The following is a 27,670-nucleotide window of genomic DNA, read 5'->3' on the forward strand; positions in this document are numbered from 1 at the left end:
AGAACTCAAAAAAAAAAAAATGAGTCCAGTACGGCCAGTGGGTGGTGGTGGGCGGATTCCAGGAGCTTGCTGGCCAACCAGTCTAGCCTAAAATGTTGAGGGGCAGCTGTGGTGAGACTAGATAAGGAAGGCAGAGGGGATGTGACAGTAGATGTTGGGGGTCTTCCTCTGGCCTCTGCACATAGAGAGAGGGAGGGAGGGAGGGAGGGAGAGAGAGACAGAGACAGAGAGAGACAGAGACAGAGAGAGAGAGAGACAGAGACAGAGACAGAGAGAGAGTCCAAATCATCATCAGAGCTGGCGAGACTGCAGCAGGAAGACTCCATTCCTGAGCAACCCGCCTCCTGGACCGAATGACTCCCTTCTGAGCTCTTCTTCCAATGCACCAGATGGGAATCCTCATGGGGCCAATGGTCACTAGGGGCCAACGCAAGCTCCAGATGGTCAGCACTAGGCACGAAGAACAGGCCCCTGACCAACCATCCGTTCTAAAAACACCTAGCTCAGGGCAGGTGGGGCTGCTTCATAGGTGGGACCACAAAGGTCTCAGCATTGTGGAGAAGACTTAATCCACCAGGGCCCCATTTTAATCTCCCCACCCTACCCCCAGTGGCTCAGTTCCCCCCACTCCCCCCACAAACACCTCATGAGGGACAGCAGTGGGCAGTCTCTGCCATCTTTAATGGCCAGTGCGGTAGTCAGAGGACACATAGGTAGATGGGACACAGCAGGGGTTGGTACAGGGTGGTCACAGCTGGGGCCAGAGTGTGCAGAGAGGCAAGTGTCCTGGCTCAGCAAAAGCCATCTTTGGCCAGAGGCCCCACAGCCAACCCCACCACCCAGTGACCCCACTCCCCAGCTCACTGCCATTTGCCAGGGTTTCAAGTGGGTCATGTTACTACTTGATTCTCAATGGACAGGGGCGGGGTGGCCTAGGTCAAGAGTGGATCTTGGCTGTCCCTGCATTATGGATAGGTTGAGTGGCGCTGGGGAGGAAATGGGAGGACCTCCCTGTTAAGCATGACCCTTAGCCTGTGCTCTAGGGGGTTGCGTGGGCGAAGTCCTCCACCTCAGGTGGGTACACCCAGGTCAGCTCTGCAGCTATGACTACGGGAAGCCTGTGTAGACCCAGGAATGAGTTTTCCACACTTAATGCTCTCTCTCTCTCTCTCTCTCTCTCTCTCTCTCTCTCTCTCTCTCTCTCTCTCTCTCTCTCTCTCTCTGTGTGTGTGTGTGTGTGTGTGTGTGTGTGTGAAGTGTCTAAGAAGGGGAGAAAATGGGACCAGGGACTGTCCCTTTCCTTCAAGATTTCTAACACTCATGAGGATGTACCACCTACCCAATAAGTGAAAACGACATTGAAGACCATGGGACCTTTGCAGCAGACCCCACAGTGGGGTCACAGGGAAGGGAGTCACTCAGACTTGTGGTCAGCCATTCTGGATGGCTTTGAGTCTGAATAACCCCATCATGCTGACAGGACAAATGTTGCGCCTCTGGACATAGAGGATGAAAGGCAGGTGTCTGACCAAACACAGAACACATGGGTAGGCGGTGTCCAGGGTGGTGAAGACATGTTCCAACTGCAGTGGACAGCTGGAACGAAGTGGTGAGGTGGCTTTAGTGGCTTAGGAGGCGGCCAGGACCCCGCAGGCACTGAGGCAAGGGTGGGGAGGGTCCTCAGGCCTTGGGGTGGCTGGCCTGAGCAGCCCTCCCTGGGCAGTGGGCAGGGTCAGGTGGGTCTGGCTCAGGGGCCGACGGGGATGGAGTCATTGGCGGTGGCTGTTTGGAAGCAGCTGCTGTGGGCATCACGGGTGAGGCTGTAGGTGCAGTAGGCAACAGCAGAGCCCAGGGTCAGCCCCGACATATAGGACACAGTCATGGTGTTTCCTGTGGGCAAGAGTGACCTGACCTGAGTAAGGGGCGAAGAGCAGCCATGGGAGCCGAGGCCACACTGTGCTGGACAATTTCTGTGGCCGTGGCTTCTCGGGTGTGCACTGTGGTGACAACTGTCAGTGCCTAAGAGCCTGTGACATCCTGTGTTAAATACTCCTCCCCTAGAAACCCACTGTCTCAATTTTGGGTCTTTTAGGAGTGATCTCACTGGAGTCCCTGAGGTCTTGCCTACTTCTCTGCCCTTCTCTTCCCTTCCTTCTTCATTCTCTTCCTTCTCTCCATCCCTCCCCTCCCTCCCTCCCCTCTCTCTCTCTTCTTTTTCTTTCTTTCTTTCTTTCTTTCTTTCTTTCTTTCTTTCTTTCTTTCTTTCTTTCTTTCTTTCTTTCTTTCTTTCTTTCTTTCTTTCTTTCTTTCTTTCTTTCTTTCTTTCCAGTCTTAGAGATAGAATGTGTAGCCTTTCACAAGCTAAGCCAATTATCTACCACTGAGCCACACCCCAGCCCCTCACTGGGGGATTCTAGGCAGGTGCTCTACCACTGAGCCACACCCCAGTCCCTTACTGGGGGGATTCTAGGCAGGGGTTCTACCACGGAGCTACATTTTCTGGCCTCTTTTTACTTTTTTTATTTTGAAAGCGTTCTCATTTACCTCAAATCAGGAATCCTCCTGCCTTAGCCTCCTGAGGAGCTAGATGACAGGCCTGTACCCATCAGGCCTGGCTTCTTTCCATTTTTATCTATTGCCTCCTGCCTCCAGCTGTCTCCTTCTTGGGGACAATTCAGTATGCCCCCACATCTGACCTGGATGCCCCTTCCTTCACTTCCCTATCAGTCCATGGCAATACCAGCCTCACCTTCAGCAGGAGGCCCCAAAACTGGAAGTTTGACTCTCTTAGACCTCATCTCTCCATCTATCAGCTAACCCTGAGAACCACTGAGACAGGTTCTAATACCAGCCCTTCCCCCACCTCCACACAAGCCTGTCCTCAGGCCTGGACCACTGCAGACGTTTTTGAATAACCTTCTCATCCCTGTCTGCTCCCGCTCTATCCACCTGGCCTCCACCTGGCCTCACTGGGAGATCAAAGGCAGGTGCTCGGGACCTTTGCACATATGACTCCTTCTGCTTGGATGCCATTTCTGGAAGCTTCCTGTACCTGTCTCCCTCACTTCTTCCTCCAGGATTTTGCTCAAAAGCCACCTCCTCAGTAAAATCTTGCAAGATTGTTCACATTACACCATACCCCCCCAATCCCTGAATCTGCCCCCACTTCTCAAACTAACATAACTCCTAGGACTTACCACCGTGAAACATATCACATCTGTTTGTTATCTCTCTGTTTATTGGCTGTCTCCATCTCAGGACTGTAACCCTGCAAATGTGGGCAGCGTCATGTCTCCACTGCCCAGGAGAGTGCCAGACATACAGGCTCCCCAAGTAGTAGCAGAATGAGTGAGTGAATGAATGAAATAAAGACGTTACTTACAGATGTCCTCATACCTACAACTTCCTTGTCACTTAACCCTTGGGACCAAATATATTTTCTCACTCACTGGCTCCCCTTGGCTTCTCCAGGCCTCAGTTTCCTTTCTAGAAGGGCACTAGGCTATCAAAAGGGAGCCCTGGGTGTCCCTGAGGCCAGTGAGTCTTACCTGCCAGTTCCCGCTGCTTGGGGCTCACTTTACCGGCTGCCAAGATCATGGGCACACTGCCAAAGTAGCCATTGCTGATGCCCATTAGCAGCGAGAAGACACAGGGCCAGGCAGGGTGGCGGAGGGCAGGCATGCCACTGGGGTAGACACACAGGATGAAGAGGGGGATGAAGACCACACGAAGGCAAGAACAGGCCAGCAGATGAGTGCCCCGCCAGTCCACGGGTAAGGCCGCCAGGATCTGCAGGTAGCAGGGAGTGTGCGTCACCCACCGAGCCAGGAGCCTGCCTCCCTACCAGACACTCAAGCTACATACAGCCTGTCCCCCGGCACCTGTGGCTCCATCCAGCTCACTTTGCAAGGCCCTCCAAAGCATTGCATGTACTTTTTTCCCTCTTCAGTACTGGTGATGGGGGATGAGACCTGGAATGTGCTAGGCAAGCACTCTGCTGCTGAGCCACTCCCCCAACACCTCACTGGGGGGATTCTAGAACATTTCTGAGTGGGTGGTGGTGGGGTGGCTCAGTGGTCGAATGCTTGCCTGACAAGGGCAAGGCCCTGGGTCTCATCCTCCATACTCCATAAAACACAGTAACAGCAAGACTGGGCACAAAGAGACATGGCTCATCTGAGCTGCAGGGTGGCTGGGGTCCCATTCCACCTCTGACCACCAATCTACTTGTGTGACAGATGTGCTGCTCAGCTGGCAGCCTGTGCCTGAATCATCCTCAGAGGGATCCACTAGTGACCATGAGGCAGGAGAACTGGGGTTGATTCTAGCCTGAAATGCACTTGTCGCCAGAGAAACCAGGCAGGGGCTATACTCCACAGGTCAGGGTTAGAGATGCCGGTACTCCATGACTTCCACCCTCCCCACCTGGAACTCACATGAACCCTCAGTCTGGGGTTGCCCCAGAAAGACTAGAGCCTTCCTGGGACTCCCCAAAGCCACCCTGTGCCTCACCTTGCCCACAAAGTCTGACAGGTTGAACACAGCCATGACCAGGATGGGCAGCCACTCGCCCAGCACGCAGTGGCGGATCTCGGACTCCAGGCCAGGAAACAGGCACAGTGTAATGAAGTAGGTTACCGCAATGGACAGCATGTCGGCCCAGATGACCCGCGCCACAACGTACCGGTGCAACAGCAGGGCTAGGGGAATTGAGGCGTGTTAGAGGGTGGTGTTCATGGGTCCCCTGATGTCTCAAGCCTGGGTGACAGCCCCACAGTGCCTCATACTGACCTCTGAAGGTGGGCCAGTTTCGTTTGACTCGTGGCTGAGGCACATCAAAACGCATGTAGGCCCCACTGTTGCTGTGGGCCATCTCATGGGCTGGGCTGTCCTTCGGGGACCTGCTGCTGGACAGGGATGGAGTTTGGTGCTCCTGGGTAGAAGGGGATGATGGGAGTCATGGGCCAGGGACCCAAGGCAAATGGTATAGCCACAGTCATCCAGACATTCAATCAGCGCCTACTGTGTGCACTTCCTTATCAAGGGCCAATGCTTACCTGCCCTCTTTCCCTCCACCCAGCCTCCCTCCTCCGAGCCCTGAGGTGGGTGAGAGCGGAGGTGGTATGCAGCATATAACCACCAGAGGGCACTCTAGCTTTCCAGAACTGTGAATTGGCCTTCCCAGGCTACAGCCAACCACTCAATGGATGGGTATTGGGGCCACCCTTGGAGCACCCCTGAGATGTGATGGAAGGGAGTTCATCACAGGATTCCCTTGCCTTCCATCTATTGGACTTCTTTGGACCCCACTTTCATGGCCCTGGGGTTCTCCCCCATTAGGCTTTGGAGATCTGCTACACATCCTGGGCTCTTCTCTCTGGCCATAGCTAAAAAACCATCACCTCCCACTGTCCCAACAGGGTGTCCTAGCAGGTGGGTCACAGGAGCTGAAGAGAGTCTTGGGCCACAGATGTGAGATGCCACAGCTGGTGGAGGGTCACAGACTATCCATGGTGCTCTGGAAGGCTGAAACAGCCCACAGGATGGAATGTCTCAGAGTACAGAAGCAAGCCTGCAGCCTGAGATCATATTCAGACACCTGTGTGGGAGAATGAGGTCAGGCCAGGCCACCGCACTTACAAAGTGGATGTCTCCTGATGCAACATCGTGGTGCACTCGGTAACCTGCCCGGATGGGGCGGCTGTCGCGGGGCCGTGTGGTGTAGTAGAGTACAAATCGGCTGCGCCGCACCAGCAGGTGCAACAGGAAGCACAGCAGCTCCAGGCCCGCGGAGACCAGGAAGAAGATGATGGTGCTGGCCCGCTCATCTGGGAGCAGCAGTTTAGTGAGGATCCGGCTCAGAGAGATCATCACCCCTGCGGTGCCTGGAAGTGAGGCAGTGGCTACTGAGCATTCCCAAGGCCTCTCTCAACCAAGCCACCCCCTACCCTGACTCCATCCCATCCACCACCAGTCTTCCCTCACTGAGTTCTACCCACTCCATCCACCCGCTGCTCCAGTCCCAATCCACAGTACCTGGTCTACCGTCCTACCAGGCCCCACCCGCCATCCTGTCCAAGGCCCCAACTTCTCCCAGCCCCACCCTACTTTGCTGATCTCTGCCAGTTCCATCCTGTCCAAGGCCCCAACTTCTCTCCAAGTCCTCCCCCAACCCCTTGAAGCCCCTCACCCCTATGTCTTGTCTCCGGACCCCCAGCCCAGCTGAGCCTGATCTCACTAGCCCCACCCACTCCTAGACTCTACCCATACAGCCTGCTTCAGCTCCCCTTCCCCCAGGACTGCTGCTGCTCTCACCCCACCCCCCACCCCCGTCATTTCACACCATGGGCAGCATCACTGAGCTGGTGTCCTGCCCTGAGGTACTCCACAGGGAGGACACAAGGCCCTGCCTTCCTAGGCTTAATGGAGAGAGGCCACAGATAAGCCATGGAAACACACAACAGTGGTACAGGGTATACATTGTGGCAGAAGACGTGTCCAGAGGGGAAGGATCAGAGTAGCGTTCCCTGGGAGGGGACAGTTAAGCCAGGGGGTCTGCGGTACTGGAGAGCCAGGCACACAGACTGAGAGTGAGCACTCCAAGTGAATAACAGTCACAAGGGTGTGTGAAATACCGAAAGGTTCCCACCCTCACGCTCCCAGCAGGGGCCAGTTGGAGGAGGGTGTCAGGGTCAAGGCAGGCAGGACTGCTGCAGAGAGCAGGTAGAGTTTTGCTTAAGTTCAACCCACAGCTGCAGAGCAGTGTGGGGCAAGACTAGTCATGTCTGCCATGAGCTGAAGAAGATGGGCAGGGCTCTAAGTAAGTCTGTGTTGAGGGGCTCTTGGCTACCAAATCAGTACACCAACACCATCCTGATGGGCTAGCCACACTGATTCCACCACAAAATCTACTGGTTTGGGTTAGGAATGTGGCTCAGTTGGTAGAGTGCTTATTAAACATGTGTGATGTCCTGGGTTCTACTTCCAACCCTTGGTAAAGAGAGTGTGGTGGGGCTGGGCGGTGGTGGCACACTCCTTTAATCCCAGCACTCAGGAGGCAGAGCCAGGTGAATCTCTGTGAGTTCAAAGCCAGCCTGGTCTACAGAGTGAGTTCCAGGACAGGCACCAAAACTACACAGAGAAACCCTTGTCTCGAAAAAAACCAAAGAAGAAAAGAGAGAGAGAAAGAGACAGAGAGAGAGAGAGACAGACAGACAGACAGACAGACAGAGACAGAGAGAGAGAGACAGAGAGAGAGACAGACAGAGAGAGAGAGAGAGAGAGAGAGAGAGAGAGAGAGAGAGAGAGAGAGAGAGATGGCACATGCCTGGAATCTCAACACTTGGGAGTTGGAAACAAGAAGATCAGAAGTTCAAGGGCATCCTCAGCTGTATAATTTGAAGCCAGCCTGAGCTATACGAGACCCTCTCTCAAAACAACAACAACAAAAATCTGCTGGCTTGCAAAGCCACCTGTGTGCTGACCACCTTCCAGAAGTCAGCTCTAGGTGGTGTGGTTTGATGTTCCAGGCAATACATTGCAGAAGAAGCCGAGATTCGGAGAGCAGCCCCTGAGGATGATGGTTGGGCCCAGCTTCTTGCTGGGTTGTGACTAGCTACAGAATAGAGGGTGGGATGGGACACACTTGGAGTCCTCCTGAAGGGCATGTCCAGAGGTCTTTTGAGGTCTGGACATTGGGTAAATTTCAGACTCGTGCAAGGGTGCTGTGTATCAGAAAGGGGCATCTGGGATGTGGCTTGGCAGACAAAAGGGTTTAAGTAGCAGAGTGATAAGCAAGGGTGTCTGGTGGTGGTGGATAGGGGGAATTTGAGGAGGATTTGGTCCTGAGCGCACACACACACACAGACACACAATTTTGCAAATTTCTAAAATTGAAACACTCCCTCCTAAAGGAAGGAGGAAGGTTCAAAAGACTCAAGAAATAAAGATTAAAAGTCTAGCTGAGGGCTGGAGAGATGGCTCAGAGGTTAAGAGCACTGCTTGTTCTTCCAAAGGTCCTGAGTTCAATTCCCAGCAACCACATGGTGGCTCACAACCATCTGTAATGAGATCTGGCGCCCTCTTCTGGCCTGCAGGGATATGTTCAGGCAGAACTGTATACATAATAAATAAATCTTTAAAAAAAAAAAAAAAAAAAAAAGTCTAGCTGAACCACACAAGATTCTCAAGGCCCCTCCTGAAGGTTATCCAAGCAGTAACAATTGCTGTGGGGAGGAGAGTCTCCCGCCAGCAGCAGAGCTGCCTGCAGGCTGTGCCAGGAGCCCGGGCACACAGTTTTCCCCAGTTAACACCGGGCCTGGGGTGGGCTTCTCAGTGATGCTCCTGTAAGTCAGTCCTAACAAACCCATAGGTGCAGCAAAGCTAGACTGGGTGGCATGGGTTTTGGTATACCAATGGTGTCCTATCTGGAGTGAGCAGACATTTGATTACATCTCTCTGGAAAAAAAATCACACAATGGGTACGCAAATATCCCCACCTGAATACTCACTGGAGCTATGGCTCTCATGCTCCAAAGGAATTCCACACATAGGTGTGCACACGTGTCCCTCCCACCTATCGGTCCATCCCTTGCCATTGACAGTCACCATCCCCAATCCAGCATGTGTAGAGCTTTCTGGAACACTTCCCTAACTAGGACATGCCCAGTAGGCTTCCCAGACTGGTGCCCCCTTGGGGGTCTCAATACTCACTCTCTCCAGTCATCACCCCCTGCGTGTACCTCTTGGGCAGTAATCCTGTGTAGCCATAGAAGCTAGATTGCTGCACTTAAGAGAGAGAGGGAGGAAGTGGTCAGATATCATTTGACACAGAGGCAATATGAACCGCCCGTGCTATGTTGGCTCTGGAGGACAGGTGCTCAGAGGGCCTAACACTAGAGCGGTGGTGAGTTTAACACAGCCAGACAGCAACATGGGGAGGAAACAGTGTTGCCCTGAACATCGCACACAGAGCAGCCACTTCCCTGCCCCTGGGGTTCAAGGTCACTGACAAGTACTGTCTGATGCAAGAGGAGACGATACATGTCCCTTGCTGGATGAGACAGGGCAAACTTACTCTCAGCCTTTTTTTTCAATAGTAGTGATGGTAGAGGCTATCGGTTGAAATGGGGCTGTCAACCTAAATCTCTGAGTGGCTCTATGGAACACAGCTCCCGCCCCATTTCTGATGGGGTTGGACCATGTAGTAAAAACAAGGGAGAGCCGGGCGGTGGTGGCGCACGCCTTTAATCCCAGCACTCGGGAGGCAGAGGCAGGTGGATCTCTGTGAGTTCAAGGCCAGCCTGATCTCCAAAGTGAGTTCCAGGAAAGGCGCAAAGCTACACAGAGAAACCCTGTCTCGAAAAACCAAAAAAAAAAAAAAAAAAAAAAAAAAAAAGCAAGGGAGAGCTGAGTGTGTGGATGTACACGCGTAATGTCAATACTTGGGAGCTGGAGGCAGCAGGATTAGGGGTTCAAAGCCAGCCTGGACTGCTTGAGACTGTCTCAGTAAAAAAGAGGGAGTGAGCTTAGCTAGTACAAGAGGTTGCTTGGCATCCATGATGCCCTGGGTTCTGTGCCCAGCGCTGCATAATCTGGGTGTGGGGGTGCATGCTTGTGATCCTAGCATGAAGGAGGTAGAGACAGGAGGATCTGGAGTTCAAGAGAACCAGGGGGCTGCATTCCAAACCTGTGCCACATGAGAGTCCCCTTGGTGCCTATGTGTGCATGTGTGTGGTGTGTACACATGCTCTGGTGTATTCAGAGACACATGGCCAGCACCTGGACTGACTCACCTTGTAGAGTGTGTTACCTGTGCAACAGGGCCACAGAGCACTTAGGCTCAGGCCTTCTGGTGCATCCTGGCCCCACTCCCTACCTGTGCATCCAAAGGCCACAGTACCCACAGCGGCCAGGTTGATGGCGTAAGCCTGGTCGTGAGAGAAGAGCTGAAGCCACACATCACATATGCTGATAAAGAGCAAGGGACCCAAGGCGAGGAGGTAGCCTACAGGGAGCAGAGAAGTCGTGAGGGGCACGGTGAGCACCAGGTGGGCGCTCCTCGCCTCACCCCATTTTCCAGAGAGCTATGTCTCAGACACTGTGGCTACCTGTCCCCTAGAATATTAGGCAGGTAGAAGACTCCAGGAGAGTCTACAGGGAAATTCTGAGGGTTTTCTGGAGGAGTAGTCATCCGAGCTGAGCCTTGAAGCTGAAAGTCACTTTACAGGGGGGATCTAGGGCTCTAACTTTAGGGGTCACAAGAGCCTGTGGAAGCGTTTGCCATTGTGCTGGCAAGTGGCCTGATGCTGGCTTCCAAGAACAAAGCCCACAGTGGTCCTAGAAAAAGCACGTGTGGAGCTGGAGAGATCACTCAGCGGTTGGGAGCACTGGCTGCTCTTCCAGAGGACCTGGGTTCAATTCCCAGCACCTATATGTCAGCTCACAACTGTATGTAACTCTAGTTCCAGGGGATCTAACACCTTCACACCAATGTACATAAAATAAATTATTGAAAATAAGGAAAAAGCACGTGTTTCACAGACAAGGCTAGGAAGCTAGGTGGGCAGGTGCCATGGGCTGAGGCGCTTGGAGCCTCTGGGAGGGGACAGCATAGAGTAGCTTTGAATACCTGTGGTGATCCTAGTGTGCAGGTTCAACCTCTCCACCACAACGTTGTTTAGAAGCACAGCCGCCAATGCCACCAAGATATAGGTGAGGCTCATGTCGAACACAATGGAGGTCCCTGGATATAAGAGAGACAGGGACCCAGGGACTTTCAACCTCTGCACTCACCCCTGCAAGGGCTCTTCACTCTTCCCCAGGGGCTGATTGCTCAGCGTGAATCAGTGGCTACTCTGAGGAGAGGAGATTCACATACTTGACAGTTGTCCCTCAGCCTGCCAGGTTGGTCCCTGGGTAACTCAGCCTCCACACGTAGGTCCATAACCTACCTTTCTTCCCTGTTGAGGTTTAAATGTGAAATGTCCCCATGGGCTCACACGCTGGAACACTTGGTCCCCAGACGGTGATGCTGTTTGAGAAGGCTGCAGACCCTTTAGGGGGTGGAGCCTCACTGGAGGATGTCAGTCACCAGGGAGGGTCTTGGGATTTTACAGGGGGAACCACTTCCAGCTCACTCTCTGCTTCCGGAGTGTGACTGCAATGTGACCAGCCAGCCTCCCACTCCCTCCACCAAGCCTTCCCAGCCTTCTCTCCCAGGGTGGACAATATCCAGCAAACCATAAGTCAGAACAAGTTCCTCTCTCCCTTCAGTGGCTTTTGCCAGGCCTTTTTACCATAGCAACAAGAAAGTAACAACTACATTCTCCAGATAAAGTCAATGCCACAGTTACTCATCCACCCAGTTTGGTACAGTTCCCTGCTGGGTCCCCAAAAACCACATTCAAAGTTCTCTCCATACAACATCTCCAAGCAGGATCCCACCCCTTGGGATTCCCAGAAGGCCCTGGTCCAGGCAGAGGGTACTGAGCTGCCTTCGAGGGCAATGTAGATGGCAGAGAGACCCACCTGGGTACTTGTGGTGAAGATAGTCCACATCAGTGATAAAGCTGTTGTATGGCAGTAGGAAGCCCACGCCAGCCAGCAGCATGGCAAAGTAGATGGCATGGTAGCGGTCATCTGGCACAGGCTCCTCTATCGCTAAGTGGGGAGACACCAGGAGAGACTAGTGAGCACACTCAGGCTGTGGCCAGTGCACCAGGGCTGCCATCTGCCACCACCACAGCCACTGTTGACGACCAGGGCCCCAGCCATCCACATCACTATCTTTAAGGCCACAAACATCACAGCCATAATGATGCCTAATCTATTTATTTATTTTTCAATGTGTGTGTGTGTGTGTGTGTGTGTGTGTGTGTGTGTGTGTGTGCGCGCACAGAAACAGAGGGCATCCCATTTCCTAAAGTTAAAGTTACAAGCAGTTGTGAGCCACCTGATGTGGGTGCTGGAAACTGAACTTGGGTCCTCTGGAAGAGCAGAAAAGACTCTTAAACTCTGAGCCATCTCTCCAGCCCTTTAATTTTTTTTTAATTTAAATTTTAGCCAGGTGTGGTGACACATGTCTTTAATCCCAGCACTCTGGAGGTAGAGGCAGGTGGATTACAGATGTGCACTACTGTGCTGTTTTGTTTTTTTTTTTTTTTATGAGTTCTGGGGTTTGAACTCATATCCTCATACTTGCTTGGCAAGTGTTTTACTCATTGAACCACTTCCCCAGGCCTGCTGATAGCCAATCTTGATTGTCAAGTAGACAGGGTTTAGACTCATGGTGGCCACGTCTGTGAGAGAGTATCTAGATGGGGTTAAATGAGATGGTAAAACCCACCCTGAACGTGGGTGACATCAATTGCCATGGACTGAGCTGAACAAAGCTCTCTTCTCTCTCTGCTTCCTGACACTAGCTCATGATCTCAGGTCATGCCTTCTTCGCCACGATGGACTGTATCTTTCAAACTGCAAGCCACAGCAACCCTATCCCTTCCTTTAAGTGGCCTTTGTCAGGCATTTTTGTCACAGCCATGAGACAGGTAACTAACCCAGCCACTATGGCCACCATGAGGGCTGTCACTGTACCTATTGTCCACCCATCACAACCACCCTGGCCACGGCAAGCCTGACCAAATAGTGGGGTGGCCTTCTGAAGACCCTGTGATGGGATCAGCCAGTGGCAATGCTTTGTGGGGCTGGCAAGGTCTAATGTTCTAATGCAGTGTCCAGGATGGGCAGTTGTCTCCCTAGACAGGATGCTGGGATCCAGGAACCAGGGTGGACATGGCCGTGATACATGGACATGTCCCTTTAACAACTACTGACAAAAATGCTCATTTCTGTCCCTGCTGATCTGGTGGGTTTCTTTCTTTCCTTTCTTTTCCTTCTTTCCCCAACTCCCAATAAGACTCCAGGCTGGCCTCCGACTCACCATGTAGCCAAGGATGACCTTAAACTTCCGATACTCCTGTCTCTACCTCCTGAGTGCTGGGATTATAGGCATAAACTACCATACTTGATTTATTTGATACTAGGGATGGAACCCAGAGTCTCACACATGCTAAGCAAGCTCTCTACCAACTAGGCTACATACTCATCCCGTGACCTAGGGAGTTCCAGCTTTGACACCAAGACATGATGATTTTGTTGTTTGGAGCATAAATGCTTGCCACTCTGGCCCTGAGTCCCCAGCCAAGACAGAAGACCTTTGTGGAAGGGGGATTGATTCCAACCATCAAAGGGATGGCAAGTTGATACTGTCTGTAGGAATGAGAAAGAATGGGTTTGGGGCCAGGTGTGGTGGTTCATGCCTTTAATCCCAGCACTCAGAAGGCAGAAGCAGGTGGATTTCTGTGAGTTTGAAGCCAGCCTAGTCTACAAGTGTGTTCCAGGACAGCCAGGGCTGTTACACAGAGAAACCCTGTCTCAAAAAAACAAAAACAAAAACAAACACAAGAGACCATGCCCGGCATATGAGAGGGCCTCTTGGCCTCTTGGGGCACTTCCATTCTCTGTCACAGCTAATGGGAGACCCCAAGAACCCAATGCAATCAGGGTCCCTAATACCCCAAGCCTTCAGAAATTAAGGCTCGGTCACCTGCCAGGACCAGTGCTTTGGGCAGGGAGGTGTCTGTTGGCAGCAAAGGGAACCCGAATGGACCAGAGAAAGAGCACATCATGAACATACACTACGATCACGTGGCTGACATTATGAGTATGTGTGTTGGGGGGTGCACATGTAGAGGGTGACATCAGGAGCTTTACTCCATCACTCTTCACCTTATTTTTGAGATAGTCTTTCACTGAACCTGGAGCTTACCAATGAGACTGGCTGGCCTGAGAGCCTCAGGGATTCTCCGCCTCCCCCAGCGCTGGGACAACAGCTGCTCACTACCACACCTGCTTTGTTTTTGTTTGTTTGTTTGCTTTCGTTGTTCTGTTTTGAAATTTTACTTACTTTTATTTTATGTGTGTAAGTGTTTTCATGAGTGTATATTTGTGCACCATATGCATGCCGGTGCCTGTGGAGGCCAGGAGAAGGTGTTGGATCCCCTGGAACCAGAGTTACGGATGGTCGTGAGCTTCCTTGTGGATGCTGGGATCGGAACCTGGGTGGTCCTCTGCAAGAGCAGCCAATGCTCTTAACTGCTGAGCCGTCTCTCCAGCCCACACACCCAGTTTTCATACACATTTTGAGGACTGAACTCAGGTCCTCGTGCTTGCATAGTAAGCATTTTACCCAGGAGCCCTCTACCTGGCTGCTTTTTTTTTTTTTAATGTATGTGTGTACATGCCATAGAGTGCATGTGGAGGCCAGAGACGACTTCTGGAAGTCAGTTCTCAATATCATGTGGATTCGGAGATCAAATCCAAGTCATCGGGCTTGGTGACCCCACTGTGCCAGCCCCTAAATATTTTTTATTCACTCTCACATGCCCTTATCAGTAATATAAGATGTGTTCATAGAAGGCTGGAGAGATGGCTCAGTGGGTAGGGGTGAGTGCTGCCAAGCCTGATGACCTGAATTTAGTACTCGGAACCCACCTAGTGGAAGGAGAGAACTGATTCCCGTAAGCTGTCCTCTGACCTCCATGACACAGGTGTGCTCTCCACCCCACAAGATAAACAAAGATAACAGACATATAATGTTTCCTCTTTTCTTTCCCTTTTTCTCTCTCTCTTCCTTCCTTCCTCTCTTCCTCTTTCTTCTTTCTTCCTTCCTTCCTCCCTCTCTCTCTCTCTTTCTTTCTTTCTTTCGATGTGCTCCAAATTGCTAGCTGTATTGTGGTTACAGGACCTGGAAGAATTGTCAGCATCTACCAATGATCTCTGAGGAATGGGCTTACATAGTGTCAGGGGCCTAAAGATGGACTGTGTTATGCTTAGTGGTGGTATGACCCTGATATGGCTTTATTTGGTATGTATGTAAATATGCTTTAAGGAGCTGTGTATGGGAGCTGAGTTGGTAAGTGGTACACTGTGAGGGACCATTTCATAGGCCATCCCAGCAGGCTGAGGCCTGGGGCCTGGTTGTTTATGTGACTTGCTGAGGTGTGGCTGGGAAGGGGTCTGGGGAGAAAGTCCCTCTGAAGAGGTCTTTGAGTTCATCCAAGAAGAATATGACTCTGAGTGGCTCTGGCCTAATCAGGTGAGGTATTTTGGTCTTCTGGGAACTGACCTCAGCCCGGGGTGGGGATGCAGGCCTGTCTGCTTTGGATTAGATTCTCTGCTGTGCCTGGGTGTGGTATGTCCCCACTGGGCTCATGTGCTGGAGAAGGTTTGGTCATCGTTGGGGCAATGCAGGTCACAGGTGGTTCGATCTTTGAAACGAGCTGATGCTTCTCTGCAAGAAGTGTGCTCTCGCTCATTTTTTTTTATTTTTAAGATTTATTTATTTATTAATAAGATTTATTTATTATAAATATAATTAAGATTTATTTATTTATTAAAATTACTATTTTATATTTTTAAGATTTATTTATTTATTAAAATTACTACAAGCTTTTTGCCAAGCTTCATTTTCTATCCATAATTTTTCAATGTCCTCCTTAGTTAAAGGTATGACAATTTCTGCTGGGTCTATTCCTGCTAATTGACAAAGTCTCAATTTTCCTTTCCAAATCAAGTCATAGATTTTTTCCACATAAGTTTTTAATTTTTTATTTGGTTTATTTGGTAAAAATATCCATTCCAATATAATATCTTCCCTTTGCATTAATATTCCTGTTGGGGAATGCCTAGAAGGTAAAATAACCAAAATGCAATCCAGCTTTGGAGCAATACGATCTACGTGCCCTTCATGTACTTTCTTTTCTACCAAGGCCAATTCTTTCTCAGCTTCAGGTGATAATTCTCTTGGACTATTTAAGTCCTTGTCACCTTCTAAGGTTTTAAACAAATTATTTAGTTCATCATTTTTTGGGAGTCTGAGTGAGTGAGCCATCAATAAGCCTGGCATTTCCTGTGACTTGCTCCCATTTCCTGCTTCCTCATGTGACACTGCCCTCAGAATCCCACACTGTGGTGCCAGTCTCCATGAGGCCCTCACAAGAACCAAACAGAAACTGGTGACAAATTCTTGACTTTCCAGCCACTGGAGGCTTAAAGTGCCTCTATCTTTTATTTTTTTTTTTATTTTTAAGATTGATTGATTTATTATGTATACAGTGTTCTGTCTGCATGTATGTCTGCAGGTCAGAAGAGGGAGCCAGATCTCATTATAGATGGTTGGGAGCCACCATGTGGGTGCTGGGAATTGAACTCAGGACCTCTGGAAGAACAGCCAGTGCTCTTAACTGCTGAGCCATCTCTCCAGCCCACCTCTATCTTTTACAAAGTACTTGGCCTAAGGTATTTTGTTATAGCTACAGAGTGTGCGCTAAGATAATGGCTTCACCAGACCCACTTTAGTAAGCCAAATTTCTTATAATATCTATAATCTATGTATGTGTACAGATCAACATGATATCTATAACTATTCTTCTTCCTATCCATCTATCTATCTATCTATCTATCTATCTATCTATCTATCTATCTATATATCCATATATCCTCTATCCATGCATCGATTTATCTTGCTGTTCATCCATCCATCCTTCATCCATTTATCCATCATCTAACCACTCATGCATCCCCACATCCATCAGCCATGCATCTATCCATATATCCATCCATCCTCCATCTATCTATACACCCTTCATCCATCAGTCATGCCTCTATCCATACATTCTCCATTCATGCATGCATCCATCTATCCATACATCCTCTATTCATGCATGCATCCATCTATCCATACATCCTCCATTCATGCATGCATCCATCTATCCATACATCCTCCATTCATGCATGCATCCATCTATCCATACATTCTCCATTCATGCACTCATCCATCTATCCATACATCCTCCATTCATTCATCCATCCAATCCACTATTCATCCATCCATCCTTCATCCATCTATCCATCATCTAACCCTCATCCAACCAACCCATTCCTCAGTCATCTTTCTATCCATCCATCTAGCCATTATCTATCTATCCATCATCTTCTATTTATTCATCTATACATCCATTCATGCATCCATTCATCCTTCATCATTCACCTAATACCCCTTCCAACTGTTCATCCATCATCTATCTACAATCATACATCCATATAGCCTCCATTCATCCATCATCTATATATCCCTCTATCCATCTGCCTATCCATCCACCCCATCCAATTTATGATCTATTTAATCTACCTATCCATTCACCCACCCACCTATCATTTAGCTATCTGTCCCTTTATCCACTCTCCCACTCATCCATCTATCGTTTATCTATTCATCTATCTTTTCAGATACCTATTATTTATTTATTTTTGTTGTTGTTGTTTGTTTGTTTGTTTGTTTTTTCAAGACAAGGTTTCGGGGCTGGAGAGATGACTCAGAGGTTAAGAACACTGGCTGTTCTTCCAGAAGTCCTGAGTTCAATTCCCAGCACCCACATGGTGCCTTATAGCCATCTGTAATGAGATCTGGCTCCCTCTTCTGGCCTGCAGGGATACATGCAAACAGAACACTGTATACATAATAAGTAAATAAATCTTAAAAAAAAAAAAAAAAAAAAGACAAGGTTTCTCTGCAGCCTTGGCTGTCCTGGAACTCATTCTGTAGACCAGGGTGGACTTGAACTCACAAAGATCCGCCTGTCTCTGCCTCCCGAGTGCTGGGATTAAAGGCGTGCGCCACCACCGCCCGGCTATTTATTTGGTTTTTATTAAGACAAAGTTTAGTTATGCATCCCAGGCTGGTCTAGGGTATTAGCAATCCTATCTCAGCTTCCCAAATGCTAAGATTATAGGTGTGAGTCATCATACCTGGCCTTCTATCATCCATCCATCCCTCAGTCCATCCATCCATCTATCTATCTATCTATCTATCTATCTATCTATCTATCTATCTATCTATCTAATTATCTGTCAATCAATCATTTATCTATCTTCTATCCATCATCCATCTATCTCTCTTTCAATCATCTATCTATCATCTTCCTTCCTTCCTTCCTTTCTTCTGTCTAGCATTTCCTGACTCTCTTTCTTTAACTGAACCCTGGTTGATATAGCCTCCACCACCAAGAGCACCATAACTGCAGCCTTTACAGTTCAAGTCAGCATTGATACCTGAGCACCGCTCACTACATATCCCTGTCTGCCAGGGCCCTTCCGCTACCATGTCTACTGTCATCTTTGGGGGCTGGCACTGAAGTGACTCCACCCCTCTGCACAGGAGCAGGTGTTCTTCATAACCCAACATGGGGCTCAGCCAGCAGAACTCTACCAAGAACGTTTCCGAGCCAGAAACAGAACTACTGCAAACAAGCAGCTGCACAAAATGCTACCTCACAGGTGTCCCCAGTTCCCAGGACGGTGCTAACGGACACTACAGTTTGCTGCAGTTGCAGTTGCTTTGAGGCCTGCACTGGGCACTGTCCTTCAAGCATGCACCAAGTCCCCAAGCAGGCCAGAGATAGGGGCAGGGCTGAACCCGAACCCGTCCCACCCCAGACCTGCTCTGCAAGTCCAATTGCACAGTAGGTTGGGACAGCTCTTTAGTTTGGGGAAACAGGCTCAGGGATGTTTTAGGTCTCTGCCCCAGATCACACAGTGGAACTGAGAAGCAGCGATTTGAACTTCCTATCCAAACCTCATTGCCTGCAGCCAGGAACAGTTTGCTTTGAAGAACAAAAGAGAAGGAAACTCTACAACCATGGCCTGTCTCTGTGGATGGCCACTAGCAAAGATCACATGACACAGTGCAGAAGTGAACATCGGGTGTAATCGTTACCCTAGCCACCTAACCCTGACTGAGTCTCTTAGTCTCCATGACAACCTGAGGCTCCTGCTGCCCCAAAGACTGACTGGAGGCTGTGTGGCCAGTCATGGCCCTGAGGAAGACAGTGTCACTTACTCACCAGAGTCTGTGAAAGTAGGGACACCCCTGACTCTGATACTTGGATCCTGAGCACCCTCTGCTGTTGTCTCCAGCTGGAAGTTGTCAAAGCTGAAACTTGTCACCACACTCTGGCCAGATGTGGCTGCCACACAGGGCTCCTTGAGGCGCTGGCTTCCAATGGAGCCCATTGCAGTTCACACTGTGAGGAAAGAAGATGAGGCAGAAAAAGTGGTAAGGGGAGGGGACACCATGCTCCCACAGCTAAGTCATCAGGCTGCATGCCCGAGGGTCGTCCTGTCCATTTATTCCTTACCCATTTGTTTACTTGTTTTAACATATTTTGCTGAACTGGGGATGAAGCTCAGAGACTCATACATGCTATGCAGGTGCTCTACAGTTAAGCCACGCCACCAGTCCCTCACTGGGGGATTCTAGGCAGGTGCTCTACCACTGAGATACATCTGCTTTGTTTTGAGACAGGATTTTCTCTGCATCCCAGGCTGGCCTAGAACTTGTGATCCTCATGCTTCAGCCTCCCAGAGCTGGGACTACAGGAATGTCCTACCACATCTGTCTTTATTTCTCCCATCATTTAAAAATATATTTTTAAAAATTATCTTATTATTTTAATTATATGTGTGTCTGTGTCCATGAGTGCTGGTTCCTGAGGAACTCAAAGGGCTCAGATCCCCCTTAGAACTGGAGTTATGAACCATATTGAGCCACCTGACTTGGGTGTTGGGAACCAAACTTGGTTCCTCTGCCAAAACAGTACATGCTCCTAACGGCTGAGACATCTTTCCAGCCCTGTTTCTCCTTTGATGTTTCATCATGAAGGATACAAGCTCAGCAGTGAGGTGATGTGACCTTGCCTGTTGCTATGGAAACTGGGTGGTAAGAGCAGAGACTACAGCCCAGGAGCTCAGTTCAGAGGTCTTTGTCCTAAGAGCAGCTAGGTGGCCTTCGCGCAGGAGAAAACCCTGGGCAAAGGAGACATACATAGACAGAGTGGAAAAATAAATTGGAGTTGGAATGCCAGGACCCAGTGAGCAATCAGAAACAACGGGTGACATTACAGAGACTGTTCACCAGCGAGAGCTGCAATGTCTCACTCATCCTTTCCCTCTGAGAGGAAGGTGCTGCTACCCGTTCCTCAGCTAGCCGACAGAAGGGAGCGATGCAGGGTAACAATACTCACTCTGCTCTCGTGGGCAGAAAGTAGGAGAGTCCAGAATCCAACCCAGGTTTGTGTGATAATGTCTTTCTGGGACACTGAACCATAGCTACAGCTCCCCCAGGAGATTCTAGGCAGGTACTCTGCAGCTGCGCCAGGACCCCAGCCCCTCACTGGGAGGTTTCAAGCGGGTGATCTACCACTGAGCCACACCCACTGCACTCTTTCTTGCCTCATTGTTTCTTGTTTCAGTTCAGATCTGCAGTCCTGTCCTTATCTTTGGAGAAAAGGGAACCCATGGCTGGGAAAAGCCCCGATACCTAGGTAACCTTGTGTACATGGAGTGTCTAGCTTTTCTCAGGTGAATTTTAAAACACTGTTGAAAATTTGATCTGAAAACAAAAAGATCCATACTCTTTCTAGAGCATGAGACATACACAGAGATGGGAACATCGCAGTGCTGGTCAGATCATGGACATAGACAGCTTCTCTTTCTCAGCAAGCACACATGAGAGAGGCCATGGAAGAAGCCGAGGCCCCCATCCCTAAGGGACCCCGCCTTTTGGAACTACATCAAGTATTTCTGTACCTGTGACACCAGCATGCCTTGTGCCATAGCCATCTGTTTTCATTTCTTTGCCAGGTCATTTCTGCAGCTCTTCTGCCTCAGTTTACCTCTTTCCCAGAGTCCAAGGTTGGTTCTTCCCACCAGTTACCAAATCCTCTTCCTGAATATATCTTTTCTCCATTCTCTCTCAACAGAGTTGTGTTAGGGTCAAGGGATCAAGACTGGGGTCTCCTTGGGGCCTTGGAACCCAAAGCATACTTAAGTTCTGGGGACCAAGGAACTTCCCATATTTGTGGCTGACCCAGAGGTGACTAGTACTCATGAACAAGAGGCTGGGAACTTCTTCTGGGAGATGGGAAGCCAGGTGAACCTCCCCTCCAGGCTCAAGACTTTCCTAAGGCGCCCCTCTCCAGCCACTCTGGTCCTAGTAACAGCATCTGGAATTGGGAGAGACTTAGAAAGGCTTAGGGCATAGCTGGCCTGGGCTTGAATGACAGTGGAGTTGGGTACAATCCTGGTCTTGTTTGTCACTTGCATACACTTGTCTGATCTCCAAAGAGGTGGGTTGGTGAAAGGCTTAAAGTTACCCAATCGGACTCCAGCCCACCAACCCTCCCTCACTAAACAGGAGGGGCTGGGTAAGGGGCTACTGTTGAGATACTATTCACAGTGTCCATGGACCCACTAGGTATAGAGGCTCAGTCCTGGAGGACACCCAGGATCCAAAAAGCCTGGCTCATGTTCAGTAGGGGCTCCTATGATGCAGTCTTCCAGACAAGCCGGACCAGCGTGAGAGGTTTCTGCCTGGCTGAGGCCACACCATCCGGGAAGGCGGATGTGTTCGGCATCCTGCCAGGCTGCTTGCTCTGGCTCAGTCAGCGTGGCGGGCAGCTGCCACCCACACTGTCCCCACGGCTTTCATCGCTCTCTTCTCCCAGCCCCCCACATTGAACATCCAGGGTCTCGGATCTTCCCTCGTATATTCACTTCAATTAAATTTTAAGGGCATACAGATAGACATGGGAAAGGAAGCTTTTCTCTACATGCCTGACTCGGGACCCCTTCGTGCTTGTCACAAAGGCATCGGAGATGACACAGGTCATTTCTTTAGCCTTCAGACCATCCTTGGCACCAGTTCACCCGCCTGGAGAGTGACAGAGTACTTCACAGAGAGGGACTGGGTGGTGGGTAGGAAAAGCTTAGCTGCTCACACTTGGTGTTTTAATGCTGATCCAAGCTGCCCCTTAGCACCGAGTGGGCCAAAGAGGGCTCCTAGCTCTCAGCAGTTCTGTCAAACTAGGCACACAGCGCCAGTCTGCAGAAGAGATGACCAAGGAGGAGAAGTCAAACCCACAGCCAGATAGCTCCAACAGGACCCTGACCTGGCTGACCACCACCGGCCCCTCCCAGTTGCTGTAGGGATTGTCTCCCAAGCTGCTTGCCCCACACCTGAAGCCAGCAGAAGGGGCAGGGAAACTAAATTTCACTTGAAAAGCCAACCTGCTCAACCTCATCAGGCCTTGAACTTCTGGCTCCAACCACAACTCCTCCTTACTAAATGCCCTTGGATGCCCCTGTCCCGTGCCCTGACATCATTTATGGAGTCTCCCTGCGCATCCTAAGACTCCACTCCTCGCTGTAGGGTTGTGGGTTTTGAGTCCCTTGGGAGAATCTCCTCTTTGAGAGCCAGGGGACAGATGAATGTAACATCAGTGCCAGACTGATCAAGGCCTGGGATGTCCTCAGGGCTGAGGGGCAGCTTGGGCCGATCTCCCTTCATGTTTTAGGTTTCTGCACAGTCCCGATACTGGCAGATCCTGATGTTTCTTCCGCAGGCAGCCCCAGCAGAACCAAAGTTGGACCCCGGGCCCACACGGCCCCCAGCAAAGGGGAGACCTCTGGTGCAACTCGGAGGTCGTGACCCAGTGCCCAGGCCCCACCTCTGCCCTAACCTTTCCCAAGAACTAGAACTAGACTGGCTGTACCGAAAGGATAGATGAAAGGAGGTGGGTCCGGAAGGAACTTCAGGTGCAAGGACCCCTGGGGTGTGACCAAAAGAGGAGGTAGTGCCACGACCCGGCTTGGCCAAGGCCACTTGCGTTTGTCCCCTTCTAGAGCTTGCGTCCTGCGCTCCCAGCTGAGATGCAGGGGGTCTGGCACTGGGCGAGAGAACCCCTCTTCCCAGGACAAGGAGTGCGGCAGAGATCCGGCTCCTGGGAGGGCGGGAGGAGAGGCGGCGCGACTGGGGCTGCGCGCCGCAGACAAAGGCTCCGACAGGTCCCTGCCGGCGTCTCCCCGCCACCTCCTTGGCGACACTCACCTCGGCCGGCCCCAGGCTGGGATCCTCGGTGGCTGCCAGCCGCCCGCGCCCGGACCCTGCGCGCTGCGCCCCGCTCGTGGAGGCTTGGGCCGGGCGCGGCGGGCGTCCTCCTGGGTGTCCCGGTCCACGGGCCCGGGTCCGGGAGCGCGTGCTGGGGGGGGGGGCACAGCAGCTGCAGCGAGCAAGCCCAGCCCGCGCCCCGCCCGTCCACATGGCCCCGCCCCCACAGCTCCGCCCACCATATGGCTCCGCCCAAGTCCCGCCTCCAGCAATGCTTCCCACCACCAGACGCCCCGCCCCATCCTTGTGACCCCGCCCCATCACACTTCTCCTACTCCACATGACTCCGCCCAAGTCCCACCTCCAGAGGAGCCTGCCGCTACCCAGACACACCTCCCTGTCTCCAAGCCCGCGCTCCACCCAATATGAATCTGCCCCTAACCCCCACTTTACCTTCTATTCACTCCGCCCCTAGCCCTACCCTGTCCTTCCTATATTCCCCGCCCCATTTTCTTTAACCATGCTCCACCCACTCTACATGGCCCCGCCCCTAGCTCCGCCTCTAAACTGCTCATACTTAACGCTCCCACTTCCCTTGGCTGTCTTCACCCTTGTTCCTTCTGTGCCCTTGGCCGGCCCCAACCCAGATCCCGTCCCCTATCCCTGCCTTCCACCTCTGCCTGCCTACCTAGCTCCGCCCCTATTTTTTTCCCACACCCTTTGTCCTCCCCCACTCCCTTGATTCCTGCCTGGCTCCACCTTCCTACTTCATTTGCCTAGTCCCACCCTCGTCATTCACACAGGTTCCACTCCCTTCTCTGGGCCCACTTTGTCACACCTACCTGGTCTCACCTTCAGGCTTTATATATGACCTGTCCCCCCTACCTGCTAGCTCTGCTCCATCACTTCCCATACGCCCCGCCCCTCGTGACCCCTCCCACAGCCTTCGCACGTGCTCTGCCTCTCTGCCCCGCCTCCCTTCCCCTCCCATGATGGGCTGTCCCCCACCAGCACACACACACACACACACACACACACACACACACACACACACACACACACACACAGAGCATGGGCCCATCATTATCCTGTACCACAGCTTTCAGTGGAAGTGCTGTCCTCTACCCACTCACACCCCACTTGGCTCTGCCTGGCTTCCTTCTCTACACCCCCATATCTGACAGCCTAGCACAAAAGGTGGGCTTAGTGTCCTAGCTGGCCTTCTTCACTGCCCAACCCCTCCAACCTTCGTGCCTGGGCTTAGTCTCCTGGAGCTTAAGCTTGCTATTTGTGATGTAGACCTGGGGCCTGCTCTGATTGCTGCAAAAGGGTCTGTTCTGACCCTGGCCCTGGCCATGTGCCCTCTGGGGGCCAGTAAAGATGAGGCCAGGAATTAGTGGGAACAGTGTCCTAAGTCTTTACACCCTGTGACCTGTCTGTAGGGACTGGGGGCTGTCAGGACCAAGGCAAAGAGAGATGCCCTTGCTGGATGCTCTCCCCTTGCCTGCATCCCCACTTCATTCTGGAAGTCTGTTTGGTTTGGCCCGTGGCTGGGGTCTTTCTTGTCATCTTGCCAGCCTCCCTCAAAGAGTTCTTGGGAGTGTTTTGTTGTTGTTGTTTGTTTGATAGCCTTTCCTTCTGTATGTAGTCCAGGTTGGCCTGGAACTCAGGATCCTTGTGCTGGGATGTCAGGAGTGCATCACCAGACCTGGCTCAATGGAGTGTCATATGTACACTCAAGGACAGCATGTGTCCCCATGGCCTGTTGGAGGTTCTGGTGAATTATAATAATCTCAGTATGAAAGACCCCAAGGCTTCACACGGTCCAAAGCTTCGGCAGTATGGATACAGCTCAACTATGGCACATGTCTGTTATCCCCCCACTTGGGAGGTGGTGACAGGAGGACCAGAGGTTCAAGGGCCAGCCTGGGCTACATGAAGTCCTACCCCACCCTATTCCCCAATTAAAACTTTGCGAAGGCATCCTGGAGTACAGGAAGCCACTCCTATTGTCCTGGGTATGGGAAACTTTCAAGCAGTGTTCTCTCCACAAAAAGAAGGGCTAGTGACAGGTATCATGTTCCATCAAATCCCCAAGATGAAACAAGACAGAGTGATGGAGTGATGCAGCACATGACTCTGGGGAAGGAGACGAGCAGCTGTCTAGGTGGCTAGCAAAGAGCACTCTGGGAAAATGGCATTTGAGTTGAGGTATTTGAGTGACTGATGGAAAGGGCCCTAGGGTAATGTGTTGGGGAGGTTTGTGGCCAGGGTGTTTTAGGCAAGAGAAATAGCAAGAACACAATGCAGAGGATGAGAGAGTTGATTACTCTCAAGTTAGGAGGGGAGGAGCTGGGTGTGGTGCGTCCCAGCACTTGGGAGGCTGAGGCTGACACAAGATTACCATGAATCCCAGGCCAGCCTGAGCTACAGAAACCTTGCCCTTACCCCTACTCCATAAAGACAATATATATGGAACTGAGGAGGGAGAGAAGGAGGAGAAGTGAAGAGGGGAGGGCAAGAGAGAGGGAGGAAAAATGAGGGGAGGTGGGGTCAGGAACTGAAATCAGACAAGGCCAGGAAGCAGTTGGAGCTTGGGGAGACATTTTGTCATTGGAGGGGAGGAGAACAGATCCAGACTTTGACATCCTTGTCTTCCTGAGAGAATGAATCAGGAGGATCAAAAGTTAAGGCTAGCCTGGTTGTAGAGTGAGCTGGAAGCCAACCTAAGCAACTTAGTGGGAATCTGTCTTAAAATGAAAGGTAAGAAGAGGGCTGAGTGTTTGACTCAGTGGTAGAGCACCTGCCTAGAATCCCCCAGTGAGGGGCTGGGGTGCGGCTCCATGGTAGAGCATCTGCCTAGAATCCTTCAGTGAGGGGCTGGAGTGTGGCTCAGTGTAGAGCACCTGCCTAGAATCCCTCAGTGAGGGGCTGGGGTATGGCTCAGTGGTAGAGCACCTGTCTAGAATCCCCCAGTGAGGGGCTAGGGCGTGGCTCAGTGGTAGAGCTCCTGCCTAGAATCCCCCAGTGAGGGGCTGGGGTGTGGCTCAGTGGTAGAGCACCTGGCTAGAATCCCCCAGTGAGGGGCTGGGGTGTGGCTAAGTGGTAGAGCACCTGCTTAGCATAAGGGTCTAAGTACCATCCCCAGTAGTACAAATTAAATAAGTAAATAAATAGTTCCCTTGCTGGTTCAAGTGTCAATTGGAATAACTCTTCTGGAAAGTACATTGGCCTAAAAACCATGCCTACCCTTTGGTCCAGAAAATCTAATGCAAGGAATTAGTTCTAAATATAGAAAGGCTTTGCATCCTAAGATGCTGGTGGCAATAGCAAGCACTGCGGGTGGCCACGTAGCTGAAGAAGGTGCAGACGTCATGTGCCTCCCAGCAGGAAACAATGTGAATGCTGTATTGAAAAACCCAAGAAAATCAGTGGAATCATGCGTGAACCCTACAGAGAACTCTTAAGTCCCCGAGATATGTAGATTGTTAGAAAGGATTTAGAATAACATGGGAAGCCAGTAGTGTGAGAGTGTTAAGCGACACAGAAATAGGAAGTGGGATGGAATCCAAAAGATAACTTCCACTCTCTCGGTATAGAAAAACCAGAGGAGTCGGGTAAAATGGCTTTCTGGGAAATGATAAATGAGCAGAAATCTGCCAAGAGAAGAGAAAGGGGGCTGGGGAGAGGCAAAGTCTGCAAAGTACTTGCTGTGCAAGCATGAGGACCAGAGTTAAAGTCCCCGGAGACCACATAAAAAATGTTGACGTGTGCCTGCAATCCCAGCGCTGGGGAGGCACAGACAAGAGAGTCCCTGGGGCTCTTTCTCCAGCCACTCCAGCCAAATCATCTAGCTCCAGGTTCAGTGAGAGACTGTCTCAACAAACACGCTGGGGTCAACAAGATGGTTCTGCAACACACACACACACACACACACACACACACACACACACACACACACACACACACACACACAAACCCCAAAAGCAAGCAACTTATGTAGAACAAGGCCTGGAGTAGAGACAGGAGTATCATAAAGAATTCTTGTTTCTCTACTCTCACACACTGGGCATCAATGGCTTCAAATAATAATAATAATAATAATAATAATAATAATAATAATAATAATAATAATAATAATCCTATGAGAGTTTTAAAGGTGATGGAACCCCAATGTTATGTAAAAGCAAAAGGAGAAAGAGAGAGAGAGAGAGATTCTTCAACCCAATGAAGATTACCCCAAGAAAATAAGAGCCATTTCATCTTTGAATAGTAGAAAAAAAAAAGTCTAAACATAGCTACAAGAATTAAGGGAATTTCAGAAAATAGGAATATGCTACACTGCAAATGACAGAATGTTGTTTACTTTTTAAAAATCTTATCCTTGTGTTTCATCTGCATATGTATATGCACATCAGTGTGTACCTACTGCCCGAGGAGGCCAGAAGAAGGTGTCAGGTCCAGGCCCCCTGAAACTGGAATTACAGCTGTGACTCACTATATGGGTGTCGAGGGTGGAATTCAGGGTCCTCTGCAACAACAAGTGCTCTTAACCGCTGAGCCATCTTGCCAGCCACAAGATTTTCTTTCTGTTTTTAGGGGTGTGTGTGTGTGTGTGTGTGTGTGTGTGTGTGTGTGTGTGTGTGTGCGTGCGCGCGCACGTGC

At 50.7% G+C, this 27,670-nt stretch overlaps 1 protein-coding gene across 3 annotated transcripts in view; it reads right to left on the reverse strand.

Moving 5' to 3' along the window:
• Positions 1 to 662: 662 nt before the first annotated feature.
• Slc29a4 (solute carrier family 29 member 4) overlaps positions 663 to 27,670 on the reverse strand; it is a 31,944-nt gene continuing 4,936 nt past the window's right edge. Inside the window, exons 1-11 of one of the 3 annotated variants that reach the window (XM_052754175.1) lie at positions 23,006 to 23,204; positions 18,963 to 19,142; positions 11,530 to 11,661; positions 10,631 to 10,744; positions 9,878 to 10,006; positions 8,713 to 8,787; positions 5,641 to 5,885; positions 4,792 to 4,933; positions 4,513 to 4,700; positions 3,549 to 3,789; positions 663 to 1,890 (exon numbers count right to left, since the gene is read on the reverse strand). In XM_052754175.1, coding sequence (XP_052610135.1) covers positions 1,748 to 1,890; positions 3,549 to 3,789; positions 4,513 to 4,700; positions 4,792 to 4,933; positions 5,641 to 5,885; positions 8,713 to 8,787; positions 9,878 to 10,006; positions 10,631 to 10,744; positions 11,530 to 11,661; positions 18,963 to 19,131 — 1,578 coding nt within the window. In that variant the 5' untranslated portion in view covers positions 19,132 to 19,142; positions 23,006 to 23,204 and the 3' untranslated portion in view covers positions 663 to 1,747. Of the gene's footprint in view, positions 1,891 to 3,548; positions 3,790 to 4,512; positions 4,701 to 4,791; positions 4,934 to 5,640; positions 5,886 to 8,712; positions 8,788 to 9,877; positions 10,007 to 10,630; positions 10,745 to 11,529; positions 11,662 to 18,962; positions 19,143 to 22,670; positions 22,898 to 23,005; positions 23,205 to 27,670 lie in introns of those variants that run through there. The other 2 variants (XM_052754177.1, XM_052754176.1) reach the window with 2 other exon arrangements.

The sequence above is a fragment of the Peromyscus californicus genome, unplaced genomic scaffold (genome assembly GCF_007827085.1).
Source record: "Peromyscus californicus insignis strain IS unplaced genomic scaffold, ASM782708v3 Scaffold_2__1_contigs__length_46816999, whole genome shotgun sequence".
Classification (NCBI taxonomy): domain Eukaryota; kingdom Metazoa; phylum Chordata; class Mammalia; order Rodentia; family Cricetidae; genus Peromyscus; species Peromyscus californicus.